Source organism: Onychostruthus taczanowskii, unplaced genomic scaffold (genome assembly GCF_017590055.1).
Source record: "Onychostruthus taczanowskii isolate IOZ18803 unplaced genomic scaffold, ASM1759005v1 scaffold65, whole genome shotgun sequence".
Classification (NCBI taxonomy): domain Eukaryota; kingdom Metazoa; phylum Chordata; class Aves; order Passeriformes; family Passeridae; genus Onychostruthus; species Onychostruthus taczanowskii.
The window spans coordinates 4,455,621-4,480,817 of record NW_024504233.1 but is presented as its reverse complement, the minus strand read 5'-3'; the positions used below and the strand labels follow the sequence as shown (position 1 = coordinate 4,480,817).

The 25,197-nt window shown below is 43.0% G+C and overlaps 1 protein-coding gene across 2 annotated transcripts; it reads right to left on the bottom strand.

Moving 5' to 3' along the window:
- Positions 1–660: 660 nt before the first annotated feature.
- SWT1 (SWT1 RNA endoribonuclease homolog) lies at positions 661–25,164 on the bottom strand. 2 transcript variants are annotated; one of them, XM_041420633.1, is made up of 19 exons: positions 25,073–25,164; positions 24,100–24,174; positions 21,927–21,985; positions 20,540–21,275; positions 19,447–19,518; positions 19,250–19,306; positions 18,521–18,650; positions 18,281–18,382; positions 16,579–16,767; positions 16,150–16,243; positions 14,803–14,939; positions 13,979–14,127; positions 12,950–13,088; positions 11,992–12,137; positions 10,682–10,890; positions 10,340–10,468; positions 3,733–3,799; positions 2,976–3,040; positions 661–1,744 (listed from the first exon to the last, which is right to left on the bottom strand). In XM_041420633.1, the coding sequence occupies exons 2-19, from the start codon at positions 24,163–24,165 to the stop codon at positions 1,639–1,641; spliced, it is 2,652 nt and encodes an 883-aa protein (XP_041276567.1). In that variant the 5' UTR covers positions 24,166–24,174; positions 25,073–25,164; the 3' UTR covers positions 661–1,638. The 2 variants fall into 2 exon arrangements, with proteins under 2 accessions (XP_041276567.1, XP_041276568.1); XM_041420634.1 differs by lacking the exons at positions 661–1,744; positions 2,976–3,040; positions 3,733–3,799 and having other exon boundaries at positions 10,682–10,838.
- Positions 25,165–25,197: the final 33 nt, after the last annotated feature.

The window sequence follows — 25,197 nt, the reverse complement described above, 5'->3', positions numbered from 1 at the left end:
TAGGCACAGGGCAGGGGCTGGAGTGTCCCGTGTCCCTCATGCCTGCAGTGGAGAGTCAGGCTCGCTGCTCCAGGGAGCTCAGGGCACCACAGGAGTGTGGGCCAGGGCTTTCCCAGCTCAGGGGCTGTGGACAGAATCCTCTCTGCAGGCTGGGTGGTGCCCCACAGGGCAGGAGGGACAGGGACCACACAAACTTGTGAATGCACAACAGGGGTGCAAAGCTGTCCCTGGAGCTACTCCTTCACCTGGGCAGCTTTAGGGATGAGCCACACTGGTGCCGGGCCAGGTCCTGGGCAGTGGGGCAAGAGCTGGCTGCTCCAGCTTCCCGTGGGAGTGGGAAAACACACCACAGGCCCAGGAAATACACTGGCCCCTGCAGGCTGGTCCAGCTGAGCAGGGAGAGCCACAAAGAGAGTGGGGAACACTCATCCTCCACAACAGCCCTTCTTCCCAGCCAGCTGCCCACGCACAGCCACCCTGTACTGCAGCTGCCCCCATCAGCACCTCTGAGCCTGTGATCACTCCCAGGGCTGGAGAGCCCCCATGGGAACAGCCCTGCACGCTCACTCTGCTCCAGCAGAAATTCCACCCCACTCCCTGGCACAGGGGCCTGGGCAGGATTGCACTGCACTTGAATCCACAGGGACTAGGCAGAGCCACTCAGAATTAACCACTGTTTAATGTAACAATAAATTACATTTTTACAATCAAGAATTTACAAATACATCCAAAAGTTAATATCAAAATAGACACTGCAGAACTTTGCCAGTTAGCTCATCTCTGTACAAATACATACAAGAAGAGGTAGCGTTAAAGGCCTTAGAAAATGGCTTTTGGAAAGTTTCATGGACTTAAAGCAGTTCTGGAAAGCAACCAACAGTGCAGCCAGAGAAGGATGTCACCTGGAGAGCAGGGAGGACCCAGGCCCACCTTCTGGAAGGATGTGGCAAGAGCAGGATGAGGAGTTTCCCCAAGAGAACTGCTAGCAGCTTTCCACTGTATGATATAAAATGCCTGCTTAAACAAAGGAGAAAAGCCCTTTTCCTCTGAAAAGGGGTATGGGACAAACACCTGTGTGTGGGTGGGGAGGTCTGTTTTGTCTTTAAGGAAAAACAGGCATCAGTCTGCTCCTCTGCCCATTCTACATCCTCTCTTAGGCCTTCACTGCACAGGACACACACAGTGTGTCTGTGGGTCAGTCCTGTATTCCTGGCCTTGCCCTCAGCTACTTCCTACCCTTGGGTGACATAACAGATTCCTTTCTCTCACTTGTGACTTGTAAACTACCAGCAAAACAAACAGAGGGGTTTTCCTATACAGCCGTTAACAGCTCAGCTCCTCTCACAGGAACGCTGGATGCTCAGAGCAGCACAGCCCAGCTGCTGCCTCCCAAACCAGCCCTGCTTCTCCTTGCTGTCCACGGCCATCCAGCAGCACCCTCACTCAACACACAACAATCTAGCAGTGAATAGAATTCTCAGCAGAAATCCCAACATTTAATGTCCACGTGAAACTGTTTTCCCTTCAAGCCAAACCAGCACCTTCGAGAAGAAAAGCCGGCAGGGTTTTGGCTCCTCCAGCACTTCCCTTTGCATCTCCTCCCCTTGAGGAGGCGGAGCTCAGGCGGCTGAGCCCGGGTCAGAGCCAGCCCCGGCTCTCGGCCTCCCTGTGCACGGACGCCTGGCACTGCTCCAGAGTCTGCTCCAGCTGTGCCAGCTGGCAGCAGCCCACTTCCAGCCTCTCCCTGGGAGACAGGAGAGAAAGGTTAGCAGGACACAGCAGAACAAGAATCTTTACAAATACTCCTTAAATTTTCAAGGACGTTTCCATCAAACTCAAGCAGCAGCAGTGACTTTTGCACTACAGCTGCTACATCTGAGGATTTCACACGAGCTCCTCACAACAGCCAACCCACAGCTGCCACAGGCAGAGCTCCTGCTCCCTTCCAGGGCAGGTAAAGGGGAACAACTGTCAGGAGAGGTCACTGACAGCAACTTCCTGCAGAGATCTGGGATTCTGGAAGGTTCAGTTCAACCATCCTTCACACACTGACATAGCCTGTACTGACACTCAAAAGAAGGATCTGGATACACCCCCTTACGACTTAGACCCTCTCTAAAGAGTAATCTCAACCCGATCACATATGAACATGCCCTAATTTAGGTTTCCAAAAGATTCTTTATCAAAAGACTGCTCCTCAAAAAAGGAAGAAAACCCCAATCACTGAGTTCCCCAAGCACAGCCTGAGGGCTGCCAGGGAAGTCTCCAAAGCACCTGTTTTACTCTGCTGAGCACAAATTTCCACACACTGTTTTCTTTATGCCCGTATCAATACAGCTTGAGAGCCATCAACTTGGAGTGAAGCTTTTAAAGTGTTTTTTATTACTGATACAAATATTGAATGCCTCCCTCCCTGAATAACTTTGTCTCCTGATCTTGCAATCTGCATATTGAACTTCACAGAAGATTCAGGGACCCAGAATGAATCCAGGCAAAGGGAAGCTAATTTTTAGAGTAAAGCACCCTCCAGCCTTTCACTCAGCTGATCCTGGCCACACAACAGCAAAATCCAGTTACCTGTCCTTTATTAGCCAGCTCAGAATTATTAAAAATCCATGATGGCATTTTAGAAACCTCCCAGAGCCTGGATTCACAAACCTTCAGTGACACAAACTCATCAAGAAATGAGCCAGAAACCACAGGCAGAGGAGAGAGGGCTCAACACCTCACCTCCAACAGCTGAAAATCTCCATGTAGGCACTTATGCCTCAAGTCCAATTTAATTTCTGTCCTCTCCTGCTCTCTGTTAATTGGGCATTAAAAAGGGAATTTAAAAAAATCGCCCATTTATTTTCCCTACACTATTCCTACAAAGGGGGATCTTTACTGACCCAGATGATTCCTCTCATGGTACCTTGGTTAATACAGGTGAAAAAGCTGCCTCAACTCCCCCAGTGGGGTCAGTAACTGCTCACCTGTAGAGCTCCTGTGAAACACACTCATACAGCTCCTCAGCAGTGAATTTCAGGCTGTTATTGATCTAAAACAATGAAGAAGGAATTAATATAGTCATTTATCAAGTATCACATGTCTTCTACAATTACACAGTAGGAGCAGCAGATACAGCTCATGTATTCCCTAACAGGCTCTCAAGTTGAGACAGTACATTAAAAAAGCCATCCTGTAACTTGTAATAAAATCTGATATTACAAATTCCAACTCCATTTTCTAACCACTTCTGCACAAATCTAAAAGACCTTCAAGAATTCTTCCTCCCCTCTGAAGTTACTCTATAGCTTTAATTACATACACATATACATAGATATATATGTGTGTGTGTGTGTATCTCAAATGAAATAAGCTCTGACTTGCATCAATTCCAAAAATATATGTGAAGGCCCAAACCCCAAATACATTTCCCTGCACAGCAGAGCACTGCAAGCCTGAAATATGTAACATATTAAACAGAAATACTCTACTAAAAACGTTCATTTTGAGGCTTTTTTTACTCTCAACAGCAAGTCATTCACATCAAGTGAGCACTGAGTAAATCACATGAACAATTCAAATACTTGTTGAAATCCAACCAAAATCTATCTTTATATTCAACAGCTAATAAATAAGAGCAAAGAATCAAAATTCTTAATGGAAATACAGTGATGAGACATGACCTCAGAGCTACTTGAAATAAAAACTGTAAGTGAAGTGATCACACACCAAAAAAAGTCATACCTCATGTCTTCTGAGGAAGCTATAGAGGGTCCAAATATCTTGGAAACTGCTGGTTGGGGTTAAAATTCTGAAAAAGAAAAGTTTGGGGATGCTTTAAAGCAAGCAGAAAACGAGTTTATGAAAGAGTTAAAAAAAGAAGTCAGAAATCTTCAAGGGAAAAATAATTACTTGAACAAAAAGGAAATTATGAACTTTGAAGAATTTTCCCTTACACTACTCTAACAGAATTAAAGAGCTTATTATTTCTGTGAGGACTTTTCTGGAGGGTTTTTCTAATTAAAATTCCCTCCATGTTTTTGTGAGCCATTTCTGAAGGAGGGAGGAGGGAGGAAACCCAGCACTGACTGAAAGCCCCTTGGTGCCCACCAGCGAGGCCCCTGGGCTCATACACAACATTCCCACCCCAGCTTTAACTCATTCCCTCCAGATTCCCACATACAGCTCAAATGCTGCAACTCACTTCCTATTTTTGTTACTTGTAATAATCACCAATTCCCACCCAACACAGGCAAGAGCCAATGGGATGTAGCAGCTGAAGAGAGGTGGCTTTAATGAAGCACCTTGATGGACACCTTTTCCACAAGGCTCCAAAGCTAATCCAGTAAAGAAGTTGGTTTTTAACAAAATTAATTATCCTCATCTATTCAGGCAGATACAATTCAGTTCCACCTCAGTGTAACTTCATTTGCATTCACCAGGAAAAGCAGAACCCTCCTAAATGCTGCAAAATGTACCTTAAAATCCACATAAAATTAAAAGAGAAGTAACACATTATTATATATTAAGAAATACTGAGAAAATTCTGGATTTTTAAGTCTTACATAGTTAAATCATGATTAAGATAATGACTGGACTTGGAAAATCTTTTGGGGAAAGCTCTATTTACTTTCCCATGGGAAAGTGCCCAAATTCTCTCCCTCCTCTTGCAAGCTGTAAGCTTCATTTATAAATGAATTAATTAGGATTTGAAAAAAGAAAGGAAAGTAACAGAGTAAGTTTGAAAATACCAGTTAAAGGACCCTGTGTTTGAAGCAGGCTGGAAGACCATGACACAGCACAGGATTCATTGCTCAGTCCACTGTAAATTGGAGTGTCCACTGCTTTTTCTCATCATTTTTCATAGGAGCTATCACCAAAAATTAGTCATGCATTCTTCCTCCTGCTTCCTAAGAAGCAGTACCCAAAATGTTTGCCTTAAACCTGCCAACGAGTCAGGAAGGGAACCAGCTGGCTGCTCTGCCTACAAACACCTCAGAACCTTCCCTGGGCACCTCAGCGACAATCGGCTTTGACAGCGCAAAAGCCCAGCAGGGAGAAGCTGCCAGCAACCCTCCATGGAAACACTGGGAATCCTGGCAGCTGCAACTGCACAGCAGCTCCCATTCCCCCAGCAGCTCCCCCCACCCCCAGCAGCTCCCACTCCCACCCCCAGCAGGCTCCAGGCTATCCAGTCCTGCCTAACACACCCAGCACCTGCGGCAGCAGGAGTGGAGCATCCCGAGCCTGGGAGAAGCTGATTTCTCATGGAATCATTCCCTCCAGTCCACGCAGAACCTGCCTGACTGCTGCCATCAGCCTGGCTGCACAAGTGGACACTACATAAAAGCTAAGGTGTTATGAATAATCTCACCCCGAGGCATCACAAAATGCTGGGGCAAGATCTGTCCATCCCTGTTCTTCCTGCTGTGCCAAGGACACACACGGGTAAGTGACAGAGGTGCCAGTGCAAAACCTGGCCATGGGAGCTCTCCAGAGGAGGAATGGAGGAAACACACTCAAGTGTATCCATGCAAGACCTCAGGTGTATGGACAAACCCACTGTGCCTCCAGCTCTTTGGGGAAAAAAACCCAAATTGTGTAATTAATCATCCAAGTAATTTAATGTTAAATCCTGTGCCTCATTTTATGTCCTTTGCTTGGAGGATGCCAATGGTTTCTGGGTTTGTACTGTGGAATGAGAAGTCTGACATTTGGCTCCAAGTTTTATAGCAGCTCTGAATGTAAGAGATTTGTTGTTTTGAGGGGAGAACCCTCACTCCATACAGAGCCCTGGGAAGCTGCTGAGGGAAGAGCCTGCACCATAACTCCCCCCAAGATTCCCAACAGGTCAGCACTCATCAAACAGCCTGGTGCTGTCTGCAGCTAAACAGGGGTTGCAACACCAGTTCCAGTCTGGGAATATATTCTGCTGTACAAAACTGACACATTCCTGTTTGCAGAGCAATGATTTCTCAGCACCACTGCTCCCTACTGCTTTCAATCACTTCAGGTTCCTTTCATTGCCTGTAGCCACCACCCTGTGCTATGGAAAATGGACCTTTTAAGGGAAGGAGTACACTGGGAAATCTGGACCTGTCTGAAGGAGCATTGACTCTGCCTCCATTACTTCATTAAATCAAGTTGCCCTTATTTCCATGGAAGTTTCTCAGTGATAAAACATCTGCCTCAACTACAGAACTATGTCTAGAGAACTGTCTGTAAATCAGTAATCCATAAAGCAAAGGGCTTTTACATCCAGCTGTCCTAAGCAGCCATGTGAACCTCAGCACTACAGCACTAACCACTGCTGCTGCTCCTCTCTCCACACTGGTTCAGAAGCAGAGGGTGGAAATCCATGGAGTCACTTGGCCTTTCCATCAGCACAGCCTTGCAGAACCACGCCACAACACCCCCCATTCTGTACTTCAGCTTCAACCTAACAACTCCAGTGTGGTTCTACACTATTTCTGGAAATATTAAGCATGTGAGGTAAAGAAAGGAATGTCACAGAAAGACCCAAGAAATTACTATGGATACCTGCCACCAATTGGAGGTTAAATGCTGTCTTGGGGGCAAGAGGGAGAAAGGAGACAGACAGACTTGATGATTTTATCTCAAGTGCTTCCCAAACCACTCCCAATGTTTATCTCCTGTCCTGTCTCTCATCTGATGCCAAACACAGGTGTAAGATACAATAATAAATAGAAATGGATAAGAAATAGATCAAAATACCTCAACTGTCAGCCCCTGCTGGCACCCCTGGCTCTACAGGTTCAAAGCACCATGGCTTTTACCATGTTGAAACCTTTCTGCTTTTCAGACTGCTCTAAAGGCACCAGGGTGTGAGCAGCTGCACAGCAGCACCTCTGCCCTGGGGAGCACTGCCCACTTCCAGCTCTATTTGAGCTTTATTTCTTACAGCTCTCATTAAAACTGGCACAACAGAACATTTCAATTTGGGGCTGGCAGCAGAGAAGGCTGCAGGTAATTCAGTTTCAGGTTTCACCTCAATGCATAAAGATCAAACAAGTAGTGACTGGAATGTCTGATACATTTTGAACAGGGAGCTAATCTCCATTTTATGTCCAAAAAGAGACTGTGTGCAGAGAAGATTAAAGGCAGAGCTCTTCATCTAGAGACTTTATGGCAGAAATTATTAACTGACACAGGAACCTAAGGGAATGAAGACAATTCTCTATTGAGACAACAAGGAGAAGAGACCTCAATAATTCCTCCACTGACCAGCTGAAAAAATAAAGAGACAGTTTCTCTGCATCTGAGGAATTCTGTACTAAAGCTAGCAACACTGCAGAATTGTTTTTAAACCATTTCAATTCAGTGATCAGTTCTGATATAGTAACATTCTCCTGCACTACTGAAATCTTAAGAAATTACACTTTTAATTTACAAATGTTTATGGAGTCCTTGACTAAACCACATTTTTCCAAACCATTGGGAGTGTGAGAGAAATTCAATTTAGATAAAATATTGGAAAAGCAGAACTCAGGCTCCTTATGCAGTCAGTAACAAACAAATATTTTACAGGTGACAGCATATCAGTATAAATATTTAGGAGGCCTGTATCTAAGCATATATGCTATAAGCTGTTAGTGATTTTCAAGTTGGCATATGAACAAAAAAATTCTTTTTTAGCCAAGAGATGAAAAGAAAAAATCCAACTTCAAATAACTGCATCAATGCACCCAAGACTGAATTTTCTTTCTTTCCTATGAACAAGGATTTTTTATCCAAAAGAAACCTGGCAGGAAACATGGGGACAATGTCCAATTCCCTAGAGCTGCATACAGAAGCTCAGAACCACAAGTTCTATTCAGCTGAGGGCAAACATCAGCTAATCTAAACCCCTATTTTATTTTAAAGAGTTAATTTAAGAGACCTTAAATAAGGTGCCCCAATTAACTGGTTTGAAATAATACTCAGCCCAAATACAAATATAAACCAACAGTGAGAACACTCACAAATCCTCAATCCAAAATTATATAAAATCATGGTTTCACAATTTTACTGGATGCTTAAATTTCAGAGGTTTCATACCCTTACCAACAGTAAAGGTATATAGTTAGAACATGCTAACTGTACTGATTATTCTTAATTTCAGAGCTGAAGGCTGTCATTGCTGACATGCAGAACTGTGCAATACAAACACCACTCTGCTACTAATACTGTTAGAGGAAGAAATCAAGACAAAATAAAAAACCTGCATGGTGTTACAGAAATTACCAGAACAGGGTAATGTGCCAAAAGCTATTACTGACACATCTGCAATGAAACATCTTTTTTTTTTTTTCCCCTTTCTGTGTCTGTATTTGTCATTAACATGTTCTGGTCATCAAGCCTGAATAGCTGGTGTAGGATTTTTTTTATGATTAAGAGTATCATTACATTTATCTCAAAAAGCATTATCATGTTTTTCTAATTGTTTTTAACAATCCGAAAATCTAAACTTTTAATGCAGTTGAACTTCCAACATAATTTACTGGTAAAGCTTCCAAACTTTCACAAGATATTTTCTCTTCTTTGTTCTGGACAGCAGGGATCAGAAGGTAGCACAGAATCAGCTGTGTTTGATCACTAAAAGCTGTGTTATCTCCAAATATTCAAGACAGAACTTGCTGACTATTTTTTCTCCAGTGCCTCCTTTTTTGCAATCACACCATTAAGTCACTGAGAGGCATTTTTTTCAAAAATCAAGAAATATAAATATGCTGCAAGATCAATTTTAGAGCAAAATGAAAGTGAGGTGTCTCTGCCCATGGCAGGGGGTGGAACAAGATGAGCTTTGGGGTCCCTTCCAACCCCAGCCCTTCTGATTCTATGAAAGCTTCTGAATTTTTGCTTTAATATTCTGTAATATTCATAAAACTGCAGTGAGACATTAACTGGCTCCTGGCTCTCTGGAAAAGCTCCTCAGAACTCTCAAACTCCCTTAAATCCCTCCACTCAAGGCCAATGTAGGGAATGCTTGGTGCAAATTCTCCCCACTTCTTGCTCCACGATGCCACCTACTGCAAACCTGCGCATCAGAGCAGGCATTTCCAAAGTGTCCAGGAAACTATTCCATTCCAACCATCAGCCTGGGTATTTCAGGAGTTTTTATTTTTACAGAGCTTTCCCACAAAGAAAACCAACAGTTTTCAATGAAACACCTCTGCAACACAAAAATAGTCATTCTGAATATTCCATATTCCCATTTAATCTCATCCACCACATTTATAAACTGATATCACAGGACCTGTTGCAAAAACTTTAGCATCAGAATGAAGAGAACAAAGTTTAGCAGTAACCTACTTTATTGAAACCCATTTCCTTAGAGGGAAAAAGCCCACCAGCAATAAATTGAATCCATCAGCATTTAGCTGCTCAAGCTCTTTTACCCATATTTTTCTGCTTCTAATTTTTATAATATTTTGATCATTTGTACTTGAAAGAGAGACTGTAATTCTTTGAATAGATCTATATTTCAGTGCCATGAAAAAAGGACTAAGCCAAGACAACACAGGAAATTCCTTATTCTTCCTGAAACTTCCAATTTTTTGTGCTGTAAAAAAAGACAGTGGAGGGATGGGGCTCCCCCTGGCAGAATGCAGGGTTAGATGGGATATTGGGAAGGAATTGTTCCCTGTGAGGGTGGGCAGGCCCTGGCACAGGGTGCCCAGAGAAGCTGTGGCTGCACCTGGATCCCTGGAAGTGTCCAAGGCCAAGCTGGATGGGGCTTGGTGCAACCTGGGACAGTGGAAGGTGTCCCTGCCCATGGCAGGGGTGCACTGCATGGGCTTTAAGGTCCCTCCCAACTCAAACCCCTCTGGGATTCTGTGATTCTATGAAGACAGAGGGAGTATTATCCTACCTAAAGAGAGAATGCAGCTGATTGTCATTGTTATGGCTGTCATGAAGGACTGGGAACAGCAAAGCCCCAAAACTTTACATCCTTCACTCTACTGGAACTTTGCCCCCATCTGAGCAGGCCTCACATTTGAAACACAAATGCCCTGAATTATTCAAAGTTCCTGCTATCAAAACTGATGTATTAATCACAATCATTAATCATTAATAGCTCCAGTTACACCTGAGCAGAGGCAACTTGCTGGTCAAACTGGAAAACAAATCCCAGACATCAAAGGCAATTCCCTGCAAGAGATCTCCACGTCTGCAACACTTCCATGAACTTTTGCTACCAATGGCTCAAGGCAGCCTTGACAGCAGGACTTTTACTGCAAATCACGTTACCAAGCACACCAGAATAAAGAGTGGTTTGGTGCTGAAATATTTCAGACTTCTGTTAATTCAGGTGCCTGTGACACATTTTGTGCCCAGCTGCAGCGCTCACCTGCCAATGCCCTCACGGATGTCCTTCACTGCTGCCAGCAGCTTCTGCAGGCCCAAAAAAGCCTCCTCAAACGAGGCCTTGGCAGCCATGGTCACTGCACTGGGGTCCAGCTTCTGGAATAGCTCAATGCTGAAATTCCAAAGAAATAAAGAAGAGATAGAAAAGCAGTTAATAAAAAAGCTATGACTGACCTAACAATTTGCATGCTCCCAACTTTTGTGTGATTGTTTTTTGGGTCACTTTAGATTAATTGTGGATAAAAAAGCACAGTTTCTAAAGTGTGCTTGTTTGAAAGTTATCTAAGGTTATGTGTTACTTCTGAGCCCCTTCAGCAAGCTGTACCTGTACAAGTTCATGGTGTTCCAAACACCTTCCAGGACCGACCAGATTTCCTGGTGCCTATTTTCCTGAGCCACATGAAAGCTGGGCTGTAGCTCTTTTTCCGCAGTGCTTTGCAAATTGGCCATCGTGGCTTCCATTTTTTCACATGCAGCATTTTCTGAAAGAACCATGATGTCTTCTGATAAATCCTGCTCACTGTCTGCCCTCACCTTATAAAACAGTTCAGCAAACAAATAATCAATTTGGTTCCTGACTTCAGAAAACCAGAATCTACACACTTCTACAGATTTTTTAAAGCAATGCTCAAGAAATCAAGGCTGAACTCTTTGAGTCGCCTTGGTTACAGTCTCTGCATCCACAGCCTCTCTCAATGGTTGGGCTGGAAGGGACCTTACAGCCCATCCAGTGCCACCCCTGCCATGGGCAGGGACACCTTCCACTGCCCCAGGCTCCTCCAAGCCCCTTCCCACCTGGCCTTGGACACTGCCAGGGATGCAGGGGCAGCCACAGCTTCTCTGGGCACCCTGTGCCAGGGCCTCACCACTCTGACAGGGAGGAATTTCCTTCCTGACAAGTTTTCAAACAGAGCCTGATTCTCACGACACAGAACATGAGGCTCAGGGCTGATGGCATTGCACAGAGGTCCCAGCACAGGGGACTCCTGACCTTTCCCTTTCATCCTTTTCCAAAGACTCCAAGAACTCTTTACAGCTCTTCTGACCTATCTTCTTTCCCATAAATCCAAATATTTCATCCATGCTCATGACTCCAGTTTTTATGTCATTACATACAAAACTGACAGTAACCATAAACCAAGATAGTTGGAATTTTCTGCACAGCAACTCAAGAGCTGGGAGTGAAGACCAAGTTCTGAGAACACAAAAGGGGCCAGGACAACCACCACAAACCACGTGATACAAGGGAGTCCCTTCTTCAGCTACAAAGACTGAAAGCTGAAATAACACACTTAAGAAGAGCAGTATGGGACTCATGTCACAAGGAGAAACAGCAAGTTTAGCCTCTAGGGCCCATCACGTACAAATGCTATAGAAAAATAAGACAAAATAATGGTTTTCAGTCAGCCTTCTGATACTAACACATTTATATTAGGGAAAAAATGTATCAGCAGATATTCACTGTATGAAAATTAAAGTTAAAGTCAGGGTCTCTTCATTTTGAAAACACCCCAGAAACATTTCCTGGAGTAATCAGTGGAAATGATGGGAATAATTAAGAAATCTAAGCCAGGTTTGGAACATGGAACAACTTGAGGATGGGGTGATGGGGACAAACACCAAAGCTGCCCTTACCCCCCCGAGGGTCTCACACAGTTTTGCCACTTCAGCATAAGCCAGGGGGAGGACACCGTTGTAGTCTGACCTGCAGCTGAAAGCATGGAGCAGTTTTTTGGATTCCTGGAGTAGGACACGCACCGTTGAGGAGTCAAATGGTTTATCTGATGTTTAGACATTCATGTAAGAGAGAGAAAAAAAAAGTTAGGATTTAACAGTCTTGGCAGGCAGATTTCATACTCAAATACCTCGATTAATAGAACCACATGAAAAGCCTAGGAAAATGGTTCAGAAGCATCAGGTACAACAATCTCAGAGAAACATGCATGAGATTGCTCACTCCTCAACCAAGCCTTCCAAATTTATCCTGGGATCTTGCACAAGGATCAACTGGCATATCTAAAATAACTCTGCAGAACAGCAGAATATCCCAAAGAGCTAGAACCAAGAAATCCTAATATATCCTGAGTGGGAAGGGACCCACAGGGATCATGGAGTCCAAGCCCTGGCCCTGCACAGACACCCCAACAATCCCACCCTGTGCATCCCTGGGAGCATTGCCCAAACCCTCCTGGAGCTCTGGCAGCCTTGGGGCTGTGCCCATTCCCTGGGGAGCCTGGGCAGTGCCCAGCACCCTCTGGGGGAGTTCACCAGGTCTGTGTCAAAATTAAATGCTCAGACATCTTTAAACAAATGGAAGGTTTGTGGGGGTTTTATTTTATTTGGCTTCTTTTTGAAAGAAACCTCCCTGCCCTCAGATACCATATTAAATATCCTTTGCTCCTCCATAAAGATTTTGGCAAATGCAGATCATTTGGTCACATGTAACATGGGGCAAAGAGGGAAAAGGATTATTTGCTTTGTAAAAATAATTCAGACCTAGGTGACTATTAATACACACAGTCAGTTCCATAACTCCAACCAGAACATGGAGGCTTTTTACAAGTTTACAATTAACTTTCCCAGGGACTGTTACCTGCATAAAGGTGTTTAGAAAGACATTCAATGGTTGAAAATAAACTCCTTGGCACCACATAACCAAAAACAGCCATCCAGTGTTTTTTATAACATTTCAGCAGGTTTGCTAAGGTCCATGGTGGTTTCAGATAGAGGATCTGGAAGAGAGTATGTTATAAATAAAAAGGCTGGTTTTCATTTGGACATATTCCTATACATCCCACAACTGCTCTGTTCTTCAAGAATGTGATGATTTGTGACTGCTGAAGGAGAAATTCAGCGATTGCTCAGAAATGAGACCATGACCAGATTTAAACAAGTTTATCTATTAACAAAGATTTGATTCAGCAGCACCATGGGTCAAACAGCAATGCTTATTCAGAAGCAATGCACAATCAATCAGCCTCATGATTCGTGGTTCCCCATTCCTCAAAAACTATGAATACTTTTGATTTATGTCAAAGTGATCTAATGAGTTACTTGTGCACAAAAGCCAACAGTCCATGGGTATTTATCTTCTGCAAACCACACTTCTGCAAGCATGTTTAGAGGTTCTCATTAGTACCCCTGCCATTCTGTATCTGCACTGGAATCAATTTAGCTGGGAACAGTTTTATCCACATCTGCTCTGGTGGGGAAGAAATGCCTGCAACAAATGCCCTGATATTATACAGAACATGATGGAATGATTTCTTGCAGGATGTATTTACAGTGCAGGGTTTCACCTGAGTAGAAAAGCTGAAATAGAATTTTAATGCCACTAATAAAAAGAACTCTGAAACTTCACACTGAGAAACCAGCAGCCCTGTTACAATGTCATTAAAATTCTATTAAAATACTGCACATGTTGCACACTAGTGGTCAAACAAGATAATCTTGCCATAAAATTAAATATTAGAAGTGAACACTGAGCTGTTCCCTGTCAATGATATCAGGGACCTGGATGACTTGGGTTTGGCTGGGTACAGGTATTAACAGCAATAAAATACCAAGGACATTCAAACCTTTCAATAATCAAAATATCAAGCAAAATGATGTAAGAAACCACCTCCATCCACAAGTTTCCAAATGCAAGTTTCATTTCAGTCTCCAAAATACAAGACAAAGCTTCTCCTAAGTTCTTTTCAAGGTCTGGAAGCACATTTGGGAATTGTGAAGTAAAAGCAGCATCAGCTCTTGTCTTTCCAAATTCTGTATCTGTCAAACCAATCACACAAAAGGCATTTATTGAAACTGGGTTTATATCTAATTCATGTTGATGGCACATGAAGAACTTGTCCCCATAAATACAGACTGCACATTGGTTTATAAAGCAGATGTGCTTCACCTAATTAAGTTTCAATTATTTATAGTTATTCCCACCTCTTATACTGTGTGTATTTTTAATTAAGAGCTACTAATCAAGAAGGTTAATGTCCCCAGAGTATTACTCATTAATGATCTTACTCTACATTTCTTTTTTCCTTAAATAACTTAGATCATATAGAGCCAGCAGGGTTATCAGCAAGCACAAGAGGATCTCTGTAAGCTGTACCTGTATCTTTGGAAAAATGAAAAAACCTCCTTCATTCCCAAAAAGTTTAGGACACCTTTTAAATTACTCTAAACACAGGAAATTAATGCAGTGGCTTTTTCTATAAAATAAAAATACATCATATTTGAATTTCCTAGAACTCAGACAGATGGTTTAATTAACGTCTCAAACTTTCAGAAAACCTTTAAAAAAACTTTCCCCAAACAAAAAACCTTCCCCAAAAAAAAAAACATTCCTAAGGATTCAAAGCATAGGAAAACTGAAGGTATAGTAGCAACTTTTTCCTCTATCCCACTGATTTTTACAAACTCACAAACCACCACATTCCACAGACTCACCCTGCTTTGGCTGCTGCAGCTCCTCAGAGTTCTGGGGTCTGTTTGCATTCACATTCTGCAGAGCAGTGACCAGATCAGCTTTGCAGAATGCCTTGACCTCACTCACAATGGCTTTATTACACAGATTTTTATCATCCCTAGAAAATAATTAATTGTTGTCAACCAAGGAATAAAAGCAGCACAGTTGTATTTGGAAACCTTGTTTTGTGAACTTCATTATATAGGCAAAGTTCTCTTTCTCAAGCATTTAGAAGCAGTTCAAAAAATTAAAGCAGAAAATTAAGTAAAAACGAGAAACATACTGAGAAGTGTTTCAGGGTCTAGGTTTAAGAAAACAATAGCTATAATTACTACAGCAGCAATTACAGCAGTTATGCTTAGTTGCCATGATCTCAGAAAGCAAACCAGGCAATAATTCTAAGACAGTACTATCTTATTTGATGGCTACAGTTAATTCTCCTTGTTGAGACCCTTTTTAACTATTCTCCTGGCCAAATCTTTATCTCAGATGCCACTCTGAGGCTCTGCTCCAGCAGAACTACTTTAAAATTCCAGGACAAAGTTGCATCTCAGTACTTTCTCAAAAATTCCCATTGCTTATATTGGTGGAGGATAAAGGGATTTTTGGATGAAAACCAGTTCTGAAGTCACCTCCTGTTTTTTGATCAGTGAAACCTAAAATCACCATCACTACCCCATGAACACTGTGACTGAAATGGCATTTTCAGCAGCCACCTGTGTCAACTTGAACAATCCAAATGGTGCCCAGAGTTTTAATCCCACTCACTGAACCATGCAGGAACTGATTCTAGCCAAGAACAGAGCAAGTAGAGCCAAGGAGTATTAGTCCTTCAAGCTGGCTTCACCTGCTCCTATCAAATTCAGAATCAATACCCAGAGGTCAGCTGTTATCTTCACAAACAGGAACAGCAGCAAGTCCAACCCCAGCTTCCCTCTTTCTAAGGTTAATACCTTCTTTGCTCCTGCTCAACTGGCTGGGATCAGGGATAAAGTCTCCAACTGGATCTAAATCTTTAATTCACATATTTTTTTTCTACTTTTAACTTCAGAAATACTTTTTATGAGAAACCAGAATAAAATCTGGGAAACCTATGCTTTAACTAGTTTCAAAATTGAATATTGAGTAAGCTGAATTCTATTTCAGGCCTCAAGCTCATGAAGGTGATTCCACCATCTCCAGTTGTAGTGGTTTATTACACGCTTCTACTCTAGCTTTTAACGGAGTGATTGCCCTTCCAAGAGCTTACTTTACTAGAAAGTGCTCTTTCTTTAAGCCCTGATTTGAAAGCAGTGTGGCAGGAGAGCTAAAGGCAGCCAGGAACTCACGTGCACAGGACGACAAGAGCTTGTGGGAAGAGCTTCTGGTACTGCAGGCAGCACTGCAGGACGCGGTCGTCGTTGTTCTCATCGCTCAGCCCATCTGCAAAGGCAGGGCAGACACAGCTGAGGGATGTGGGCACAACTCAGCCTCACAAACACCCCAGCGCACACATGGTGCTCTTTGTACATTTAACACTCCCCACACGAGGACTCGAGTGTCAGGTGAAAGTGAGAAACAACTGGTAAACGAGATAGTGGAGACATTCGCATGCCACAGCCTTGGATACACTCTGAAGGCTGCTGTAAGAAATTAGCTCATTTTAATTAGCAAACAGCAGAGTGAGGAAGTCTCCATTAAACTCAGAATTCTAAGGTTGCCACTAGGTGAAGTGCAAGGATGAAGTACCCAGCACAAATGGATTGCACATGTATTACACATTTTTTGAGAAGCCAGCTGCATGGATTGCCCCCACAGTTTGGAATCCTGGTTCTTGAGACACTTGTAGATGAACTGCACTGCAGGGATGGCTTTGTCCCGAACATGCTGCAACATTTTCCCCTTCTTCAAGTTGTCCAGCTCTTGTAGGACGACCCAGGGAATTATTAATGCAAGTCTATCAACTCCTAGAAGAAAAAAAACCACCACCAACAAATACAGGTATTTGCTGGAGTGACACAAACCACCAAACAAACCAGAGAACTTTCAATTCAAGCATCATATTTATGCAAGTTCACACCTTTTTGCCAGCAGTTTTCATAGTCCTTGCTCGAGAGAATCTAGCATTTGAAAAGAGCTGAAAAAGGTTGACTTCCCTCTTTCTAATCTAACCTCAATCTGGCACTACACCAATTACACAGAAAAGTGACAGTACCAGGCAAACAAAAGGGAGACAATTTTAATCAGCAGAATATTTTGACATTAATAACACATATTTGCACCAATTATCTTGGCACACAGCCGCTGCAAGATGTTGCAGCAAGGTGAAATAGCAGCTGGAAGAGCAGGCTGCACACACCCGAGTGACCACAGCAGTCACTGTGCCAAAACAAGCAGCAAAGAAAAGCAGCAAGGGCTTGTGCTCATTGCCAACCAGCACTCTTAAACCAGGAACAGAAAGTGTGGATATTGGACAATGGTTTTATTTGTAGGTAAGTATGGGCTAAACTTTAAAGCTTTTATATGAAATACAGGGATAAATCAGAAGTTTAACGACTGTTCTGTTGTCTCCCCATGACAAATACTTCAACCATTTTCTTTCTCATTCACATTATGAGAACAGAATTTTGAAAAAAATGCATTAAAACCATCTGCTTTGTAATAAATAGGCTGGGAATCAGCAGCCTTCTCAACATAGTGGGTCTGATCCAGGGCCAGGAGTTGCAGTATTCTAAGAAGGCATCTCAGTGTACCTGAGACAGCAGCATTCCTAACCTGGGAGAAGAAATACAGTCTGACACACTCCTGAAAATCACTCAGGCCCTAAGGAAAGGTATTTTCCAGGTGGCTGGAATAAGTGTACTCATTAGCTGAAAGCATCAAAGCACCCTAGGCATTCTGACAGATTCCAGATGTGCCTACCAAGAACTGACATGCATGATCCCAATCCTGCAAACATGAAATATCCAACAGCTTCCCAGAATATTAGAGGCAAATATTAAAACCAGGGTCTGCATTCTGAATTCCTGAAAAATTGCTCAGTTCTGCCACCTTTACCAAAACAGAAACAAAGCACTGACTGACTGCCTAAAGCTTTTTAGATTGTTTTCTACTTCTAGAAAAAGAAATGCTAAAAGGAGATGAGAAAATAAAATTATCACTAGTAAGAGATTAAATGCTTACATTATGCTCTTAGAAAGGGTTAAGACTTATTTACTACTAAGAATCTAAGCATATTCCTGGGAGCATCTGCCATGACTCTCTATAGGTACATGGGCTGTAAGCACAGAAGGTTCTGCTTCCACAGCTGAGGTTTCCCTAGGATGCAGCTGGTTTGGGTTCACAGAACCAGGCTCTGTGTGTGCCTTCTGCCTCTGCACAAAACCTCCTTTTCAAGGAGCCCAGGCCTTGGTTTCCTTCAGGTATCCTGAAGCTCTTACAGCATCTGTTTTTCTTGCTCATCAGAACATATTTACATACCTGGTATATCCTCAGATTTCAGGGATCTCACAAACTCGAGGTGACTAATCATTATATTTGTGTCAATCACCACTAGGATGTTCAGACCAGAACTAAAAGCCCCTAAGGCAAAAGAAGAGAAAAAAGAGAAAACAGCAGAAATAATCAGTTGTGTGCTCCCTACTCAGACTGTAGGGATACATCAATAACTGTAACTACTTGTTGCAACTAGAGAGCAAATTAGACCCAATCCTGACATACCAGCAGAAGTATTTAAATCCTGTTCTGGAAGATCTATCTCCATGCTTGTAAGTTCTCCACAGGTCTGTACTACAGACAGGGCCATCCTCTTCTCCACACGAGCAACGTGCAAGTCTTCAACTATCTGCATCTACAGTGAGAAAATGAGCATGTGTGTAATCCATTGGAAGGAATCACTTCATAATTATTCTCCAAAAAGACACTTCTGCATTAAACCTGTTAAAATTGCCTCAAAATGATGTCTGAAAATTTTTAAGTCAGTACAGGAAATGTAAATCCATGAGAACTTCTGCATATTCTCCACTAAAGACATCCAAATTATGGCCTAGAAAGATTTATGACCTCTCTACATGGTATTCAAAAACTTTGCTGTATTTTTTGCTACACAAACTGGAAGTTTCCTAACAGGCACTTCTTAAAAAATATGTCTCTCTTCCAACTAAAGTTAGAGGATGAAAAATGAGATAGCTGGAGCATGTGAGCAACTATGAAGGCCCTTTTGTTGCACATGGTAACAGAAAGACACTCTTTATCTCAGAAAGTTTCTGATTAGCAGCACTTCAGCAAGTTTGCTCAGTTTTTTTTTAAATAAATGCTCCACATTTCAGTGTACATCATGAGTCAACAATGCCAAATACTATGAAAGGTCATGGAATTGTCCAGTTACACAACCTCGGTGCCCTTGGTCTTTAAGACAACACAGAAGTGTTAAATGAAAGCATTACCAACCTCTTGGTCTGTTTCTGTGTTCTGGCTATCTTGAAGGAGTGGAAAGTCTTCAGAGCTCTGTAAGGAGAATTAAAAACACGACAAACACACACCCTACCAACATCACAAAATATCAAGGAATACTGAGGTAAAAGGGATCCCCATGATAGGAGTTTTGGAATACAGCCCCTACAGTGTTAAACAAGTCCCTCACTCACCTTTGGGACAGGCACAGGCTTTCTGACCTCACCTCCCTGGTAGGAGTCAGATGTGCAGGGGTCCTCAACATTCTAGAAACAAGCAGGAACAGAAGAACAACAGGTGTCTTAGGGGGCTTTTTAGAGAACACTGGGTACTCCCAAGTGAACAGGGAACAAAAACTACAGTTATTAGCATCTACAGTATCATTTTAATAAGGCCTAGATGCATGGCTTTCTTTTAAATAAATTACAGTGGATTACACAGCAAATTCCATCTGAACATTAACCCCCCACCCCCATCTTTTTTTACACTGAAGGTGCTTGACCAGGCTGCTCAGAGAAGTTGTGGAGTCTCCATCCTTTGTCGTGGGCAATGAGCTCTGGCTGACCCTGCTTGAGCAAGGGGGCTGGACTGGATGGTCTCCAGAGGTGCCTTCCAACCTCAATGACTCCCCAGCTTTGCACATAATAACTCTTAGCATACACACAACCACAACACAAACACACTACCATAACACAAACTGGGATGTCCAAAGTTGCTGGGCATTTTCACCAGAACAACAGCAAAAAACCCCCATGCTCAAGTTTGGCTCTTTGCCCCCAGCTTATGTTTGGCTCTGCACCACAACCTGAGCTTAGAAACAAACCTGTCACAGATGAAAGGGAATTCTGCAGCACACATACCTATTTAGTCCCACATCCACCCCAAGCTCTCCTGGCACCACTCCACAAGCAATGCTCTGTCTGGCAGCAAGTTTTCATTGCTTCAGTTTATTCATTCAAAAAATGAAGTAACCATATCAGCTCAAACCAAAAAATCAGCTGATTTATACCTAAACTGAAGTATTCCACACCCCCCAGCAGCAAAGCAAAGCCATGGAAGCATCTGTGCAGACACATTCCCAACATCTAAGACCTTTACTCTTCTGGTCTGTTTAACTTTTAGCTGAGGAACATGGAAACAAGGTTTACATTAGGATCAGAAAAATCCACCTAGTTAGCTATGAAACCTGGCTGGATTCTGTAAAGAAGACAGTCTGCTCATATAAATGTGCCATTAAGATACCATCCTGAAACATCTACATAATACAAAGAATGTGGTTCTAATTACCTGCTTAAAACACAATGCAGTGGCTTCCAAGTCTCCTTCAGTTCCTGAGTGCTCAGGAGCTTTGGGAGAACCAGGGCCGTGTTTCTTGCGCTTACGAGAGTCCCGTCGTGGCGGAGTTTCAGATGAGGAGTGTGATGACCTGTGTTTACTCGTGTACCTTTTTTTCTCAGCAAAGTCCTTATAGTCTTCCTCTTCCTCTTCTTCCCAGAAGCTAGATAATGCACTTGGCTGCTTACTGGCAGGTCTATCACCATGCCCAGTCCCTACAGAGCTGTCAGGTGGCTTTTTGGGAATTCTGACATCTTCACTCTGCTTTTTTGAGCTCTCTGCCTTTTTATGTGGTACCTCGTACACAGAGGACTTAAACTTTTCTACCATAGCTTGCTCTGCTTTTAGCTTGAGTTTACAGAGTTCAGCTTTCTCTCTCTTTTTCTTCAGTGCCTTGTCCCTCTGAAGTTCAAAGCTGTGCCAGAGCCTTTTTCCTCCTCTTCCATCTAACTGACTTCTTTCCTTGCTGGCAGTCACCATATCAGGAGTGCGGGTGGTTTTGCCATGTTTGATTTCTTTGGCTTTAAACTGGATCACTATTTTCTTCTGCCTTTCAGTATGAATTGAAGAACCATCGGGGGTTTTGCTTCTCTTTGGAGATTTCTCCTGGGATCTTCCTTCTGTATCGCGAAAAGCACGAGAACTTCGGTGTCGCTTCTTCTCATGCCTATCTTTCTCTGGTTTAGACCTACAGAAACATGATCAAGAAAGTAATTTAATTTAGCTCACTTAATGGAAAACAGCAACAAAAAAGGCACCTGCATTTGACGGAGACAAATTCCTAAATATGAACTTGAAGCAACAGTTGTCCTTCAAAACAGTTTGATACGGCAATTTTTGGATTTACCTTTCTCCATTGTACAGCCATTTTAGCTTTAAGAAAATGGAGAAAAAGCTTTTTCTGTTGGTTTGAGGGACACCCTACACTGCTGAGTTTCTTCTTATCACTCAGATAAGTTTTAACAGCAGTTCAGAGATAAAGGAGGTGTGTTACCTAAAAGGTCAGCTTGGTCACACGCTGCCAAAACACACACAGCTTTCAAACTGTTTCTCCTGCACTGACTGGGGAACTTGGAAAGGGAACAATGGAGGGGAATATAACACCATTCCACAGAAATAATGAATTATATGAAAAATTATTAGGAAACTTTCTTATAAGAGCAGAGAAAATACTCCATAATTATATTTACTGTACACTAGGTTTAAAATATTCAAAGAAAGACTGGTTAAAACACCCTATTTTATTTGGTGAACAGGTTGAAAAAAGTCTTCAGCATTAAACGGTCTGTGATTGCTATATTTTTAAGTAGTTCTATTTAATGACAGATTGAGAATTTACCTCTTAAGTTCTGTTTCTCCTTTTGCAGTGTGCTTGTCAGATCTTGTGTCTTCAGAGTTCTGAAAAAAAAAATTCAGGGTCTTACAAAGGAAGCTGCAGTTGGAAAAAAACCAACTTCATAAGACAATGTCAAAACTGGGTGGTTTGTCTGCTTAGAGAAACACTAAGGTCAAAGGGTGCCAAGGATGTGCATGCAAAGATAAGGGTGCAAAGGGTTTAGCAGCACTTCATGATTTAATCATGGAGCACTTTAATGCTTACAAAGTGATTCAACAGGGTCCACTACAGCAGTGACAACTACAGACCTGAGACAGCAACATCCCTACCATGATCAATTCACAGGCACTCACTCAGGTAAAACCATGTATGCACTGTAGTTTTTATACACCTCTGGGTTACACAGTTCAGTTTTCCCCAAACCACAGCAGGGTGTAGGAAATTACAACAGAGAATGGTAACACATGGATTATTTTGGATAAGGAAGCTCCAGACAGTTCATCCTTTCACAAATAATTCACTCCTTCAATAACTGGGGCCTGCTGACTCAGTGAGGCCATTAGGTCACTGCTGCAGTGATTTTTCCTACCTAGAGAGGATTTATCTGGTGTACTTCCACACTGAAGAGCATTTAATGCAAAAATCAAAGGCTTGCAGAAACCAGGGGAGTCCTAAATTAAGGCAGTTCTGAGAACTTCTGCCTGTGGCTGGTTCTGGAGCTGCAGAACCCATAGCAGCAATGCAAAGAACAAACAGAATGACAGACAATTCCAAAGGCTCCCCCCGGGGTCACATGCACCCCCCTGCTGTCCCCAGCAGCTGGAAAGCACTGAAGGAGCTCCCCTGGGGCAGGTGGAGCTCATGATGTTGCTAGGACAACTTCTGATAATAACAAACCCATTTCCAGCTGATCATTTCTCTCTTTAAAGCCTATTCCCTGACAGCCATGAGTTTTCATTACACTTTTAATATTTCTTTCCAACCTACCTCCTCCTTTTCTCAAACGTTTTCATTTAATTTAATCATCATAAGAAAATTTTCTTCCTGTTCCTCTCCTCCCAGCACTATCAGTTTGAGGTATAAGACACCTCCCACCCATGCTGGGATCACACTGCAGGACACTTGCTCCTGTTAGAGATTTCCTGATCTTTTTGCTGTTAAAGCTGCATTCTTCAAACTGGTGAGGCATTAGCAATGGCAATAAGCTACAGTAGGAGGTTTTAAGCCAAGTGTTTTTTTTACTTCCGTAATACCCTTTGTATTACAGAAGTAAAAAAACCCAAAACAATAAAGCATCTTAGGATAAGTTAATTTTTAAAGCCAAATTGAATAATAGTAAGGAAATCAGAAAATAATAGTTACAAACATTTGACTTTGAACAACATTTTCTCTATGATCAGAAAGTTTCTAACATGAATAAATCAGTTTATAAGGCCATAATCATGCTTACTTATTAACAGTTGCAAAAAATTGTTGAGAAGACAGGTAAAAGCTCTCTTACTTTGTACATATTCCTTGCAGAATCCAACAGGAAAAAATCTAGCAAATTTAAATGTGGATTTAATAAACTACTGATTTATCAACTATGTATTGCACTTCTGAGAGTAAATAACCTGTCAGAAGTGGACACAAACAATAAAAAACAATAGGAAGCTACACACAAGTATGACCAAAAGGTGACAACTCCTGTAGCACCTGTATTTTACAAGTGATTCAGTGAAAGTTGACTCACTAGATACAAGTATGTACTATATAAGAATATGCTGAGAGTTTTGGTCATTAATTATGTCTCAGTGGCTAGAAGGAAATTTTTGAGAGTCACTCACCAAAATGCTGAGAAGTACAACTTGTGGTTAATCAGAAAATTAGGATATATGATCCAAGATCCAGAACAGTCCAAGAAAACAGCACTGGTTTCAGTATCAATACTAAACCAAACTTTCTTCAAACAGAAAGATACACTAAAATGAAAAAGTTTCTTATTTTCTGATACCCATACTACTCAGCCTCTGAAGAAAAACACATTTACCTGACCAACTCAACCCTCCTGCTGTTCTTTATGACCCTGCTTTAAATTGGATTCATCCTTCTACCACAGGGCTACTAAACAATTAATGTTCTCTTGAATGTAGGAGGTTGAATTAAGATATAAAAGTAGTAATATTTCTGCCCATACTTTGTCATCCTGGCCATCCAAAGAGACTTCCTTTCCAGACAGTTTCTTCAGCTTCTTTTTAGACATCTTCAAATCCTATGAAAAAATAAAAAACCAAACATGCTGTCTTTATTGCTTGTTTTAAGTTTTTAGATCCAGATGAGATAAAAATAAGTTCTAACTGCACAGAGAAAAATACTTTGTAATAGTCCTCTTTTGTTTTCTCATTAGAGAGCCACAGCAGATCTCAACACGGTTAATTAATTATTCACATCTGAGGGGACACCAGAGAAAGGACAGCAATTACACCTCCCCAGAGACACCTATTTTGTACCAGCAAACAAACAGAAACTACCATCCTTCAACACTGAGTATAACCAAGTTTTAAGACAGTCGGACATTGGCACAGCTGTCCAGGGAGGTGTTGGAGTCCCCATCCCTGGAGGTGTCCCAGGAAGGCCTGGATGTGGCACTCAGTGCTCTGGGCTGGGGACACGGTGGGGATCGGGCACAGCTGGGACTCGATGGGCTTGGAGGGCTTTTCCAACCCAGCTGAAGCCGTGACTGTCTAAGGCAGTCCCGGCTGGGTGACTGTCGCCTTCGGCCCCTCGCGAGGATGGAGGAATGACAGCGACATCCCCTCAGCAGCAGCCCCTCCACACAAACAGCGCACACCTCCAGGAAGTTCAGGGCAGCTGTGGAAAGCTTCACCCGGAGCTCCCAGCGGGGCGATGCCCAGCTCCCAGACCCGAGCAGGGCAGCCCGGGACCGGCTCCGCCCTGAGGCGCGGGCAGCACCGGGCTCTGAAGGAGCCTCTCACGGGGGGCTGAGGGGCGACAGCTCCTGCCTCACTCCCCCCGAGGGGACAGCCCGGCGGCCCGCAAGGTACCCAGGGCGGTGTCAACACAGCTTCCCTTCCCTTCCCTTCCTTCCGTCCATTTCCCTTCCCTTCTCGTCCTCCCCCCTCACAGGACGCCGTGCGGCGCCGCCTCACCCCGCTCGGCCGCTCCCCGGCGGGCCCCGCGGCAGCTGTCGGGGCCGTTCGGGCCGTACCCGCCGCGGCTGCCCCGGCCCCGGGCGGCTCCTCCTCCGCCGCGGTGCGCGCCGGGCCGGCCCGGG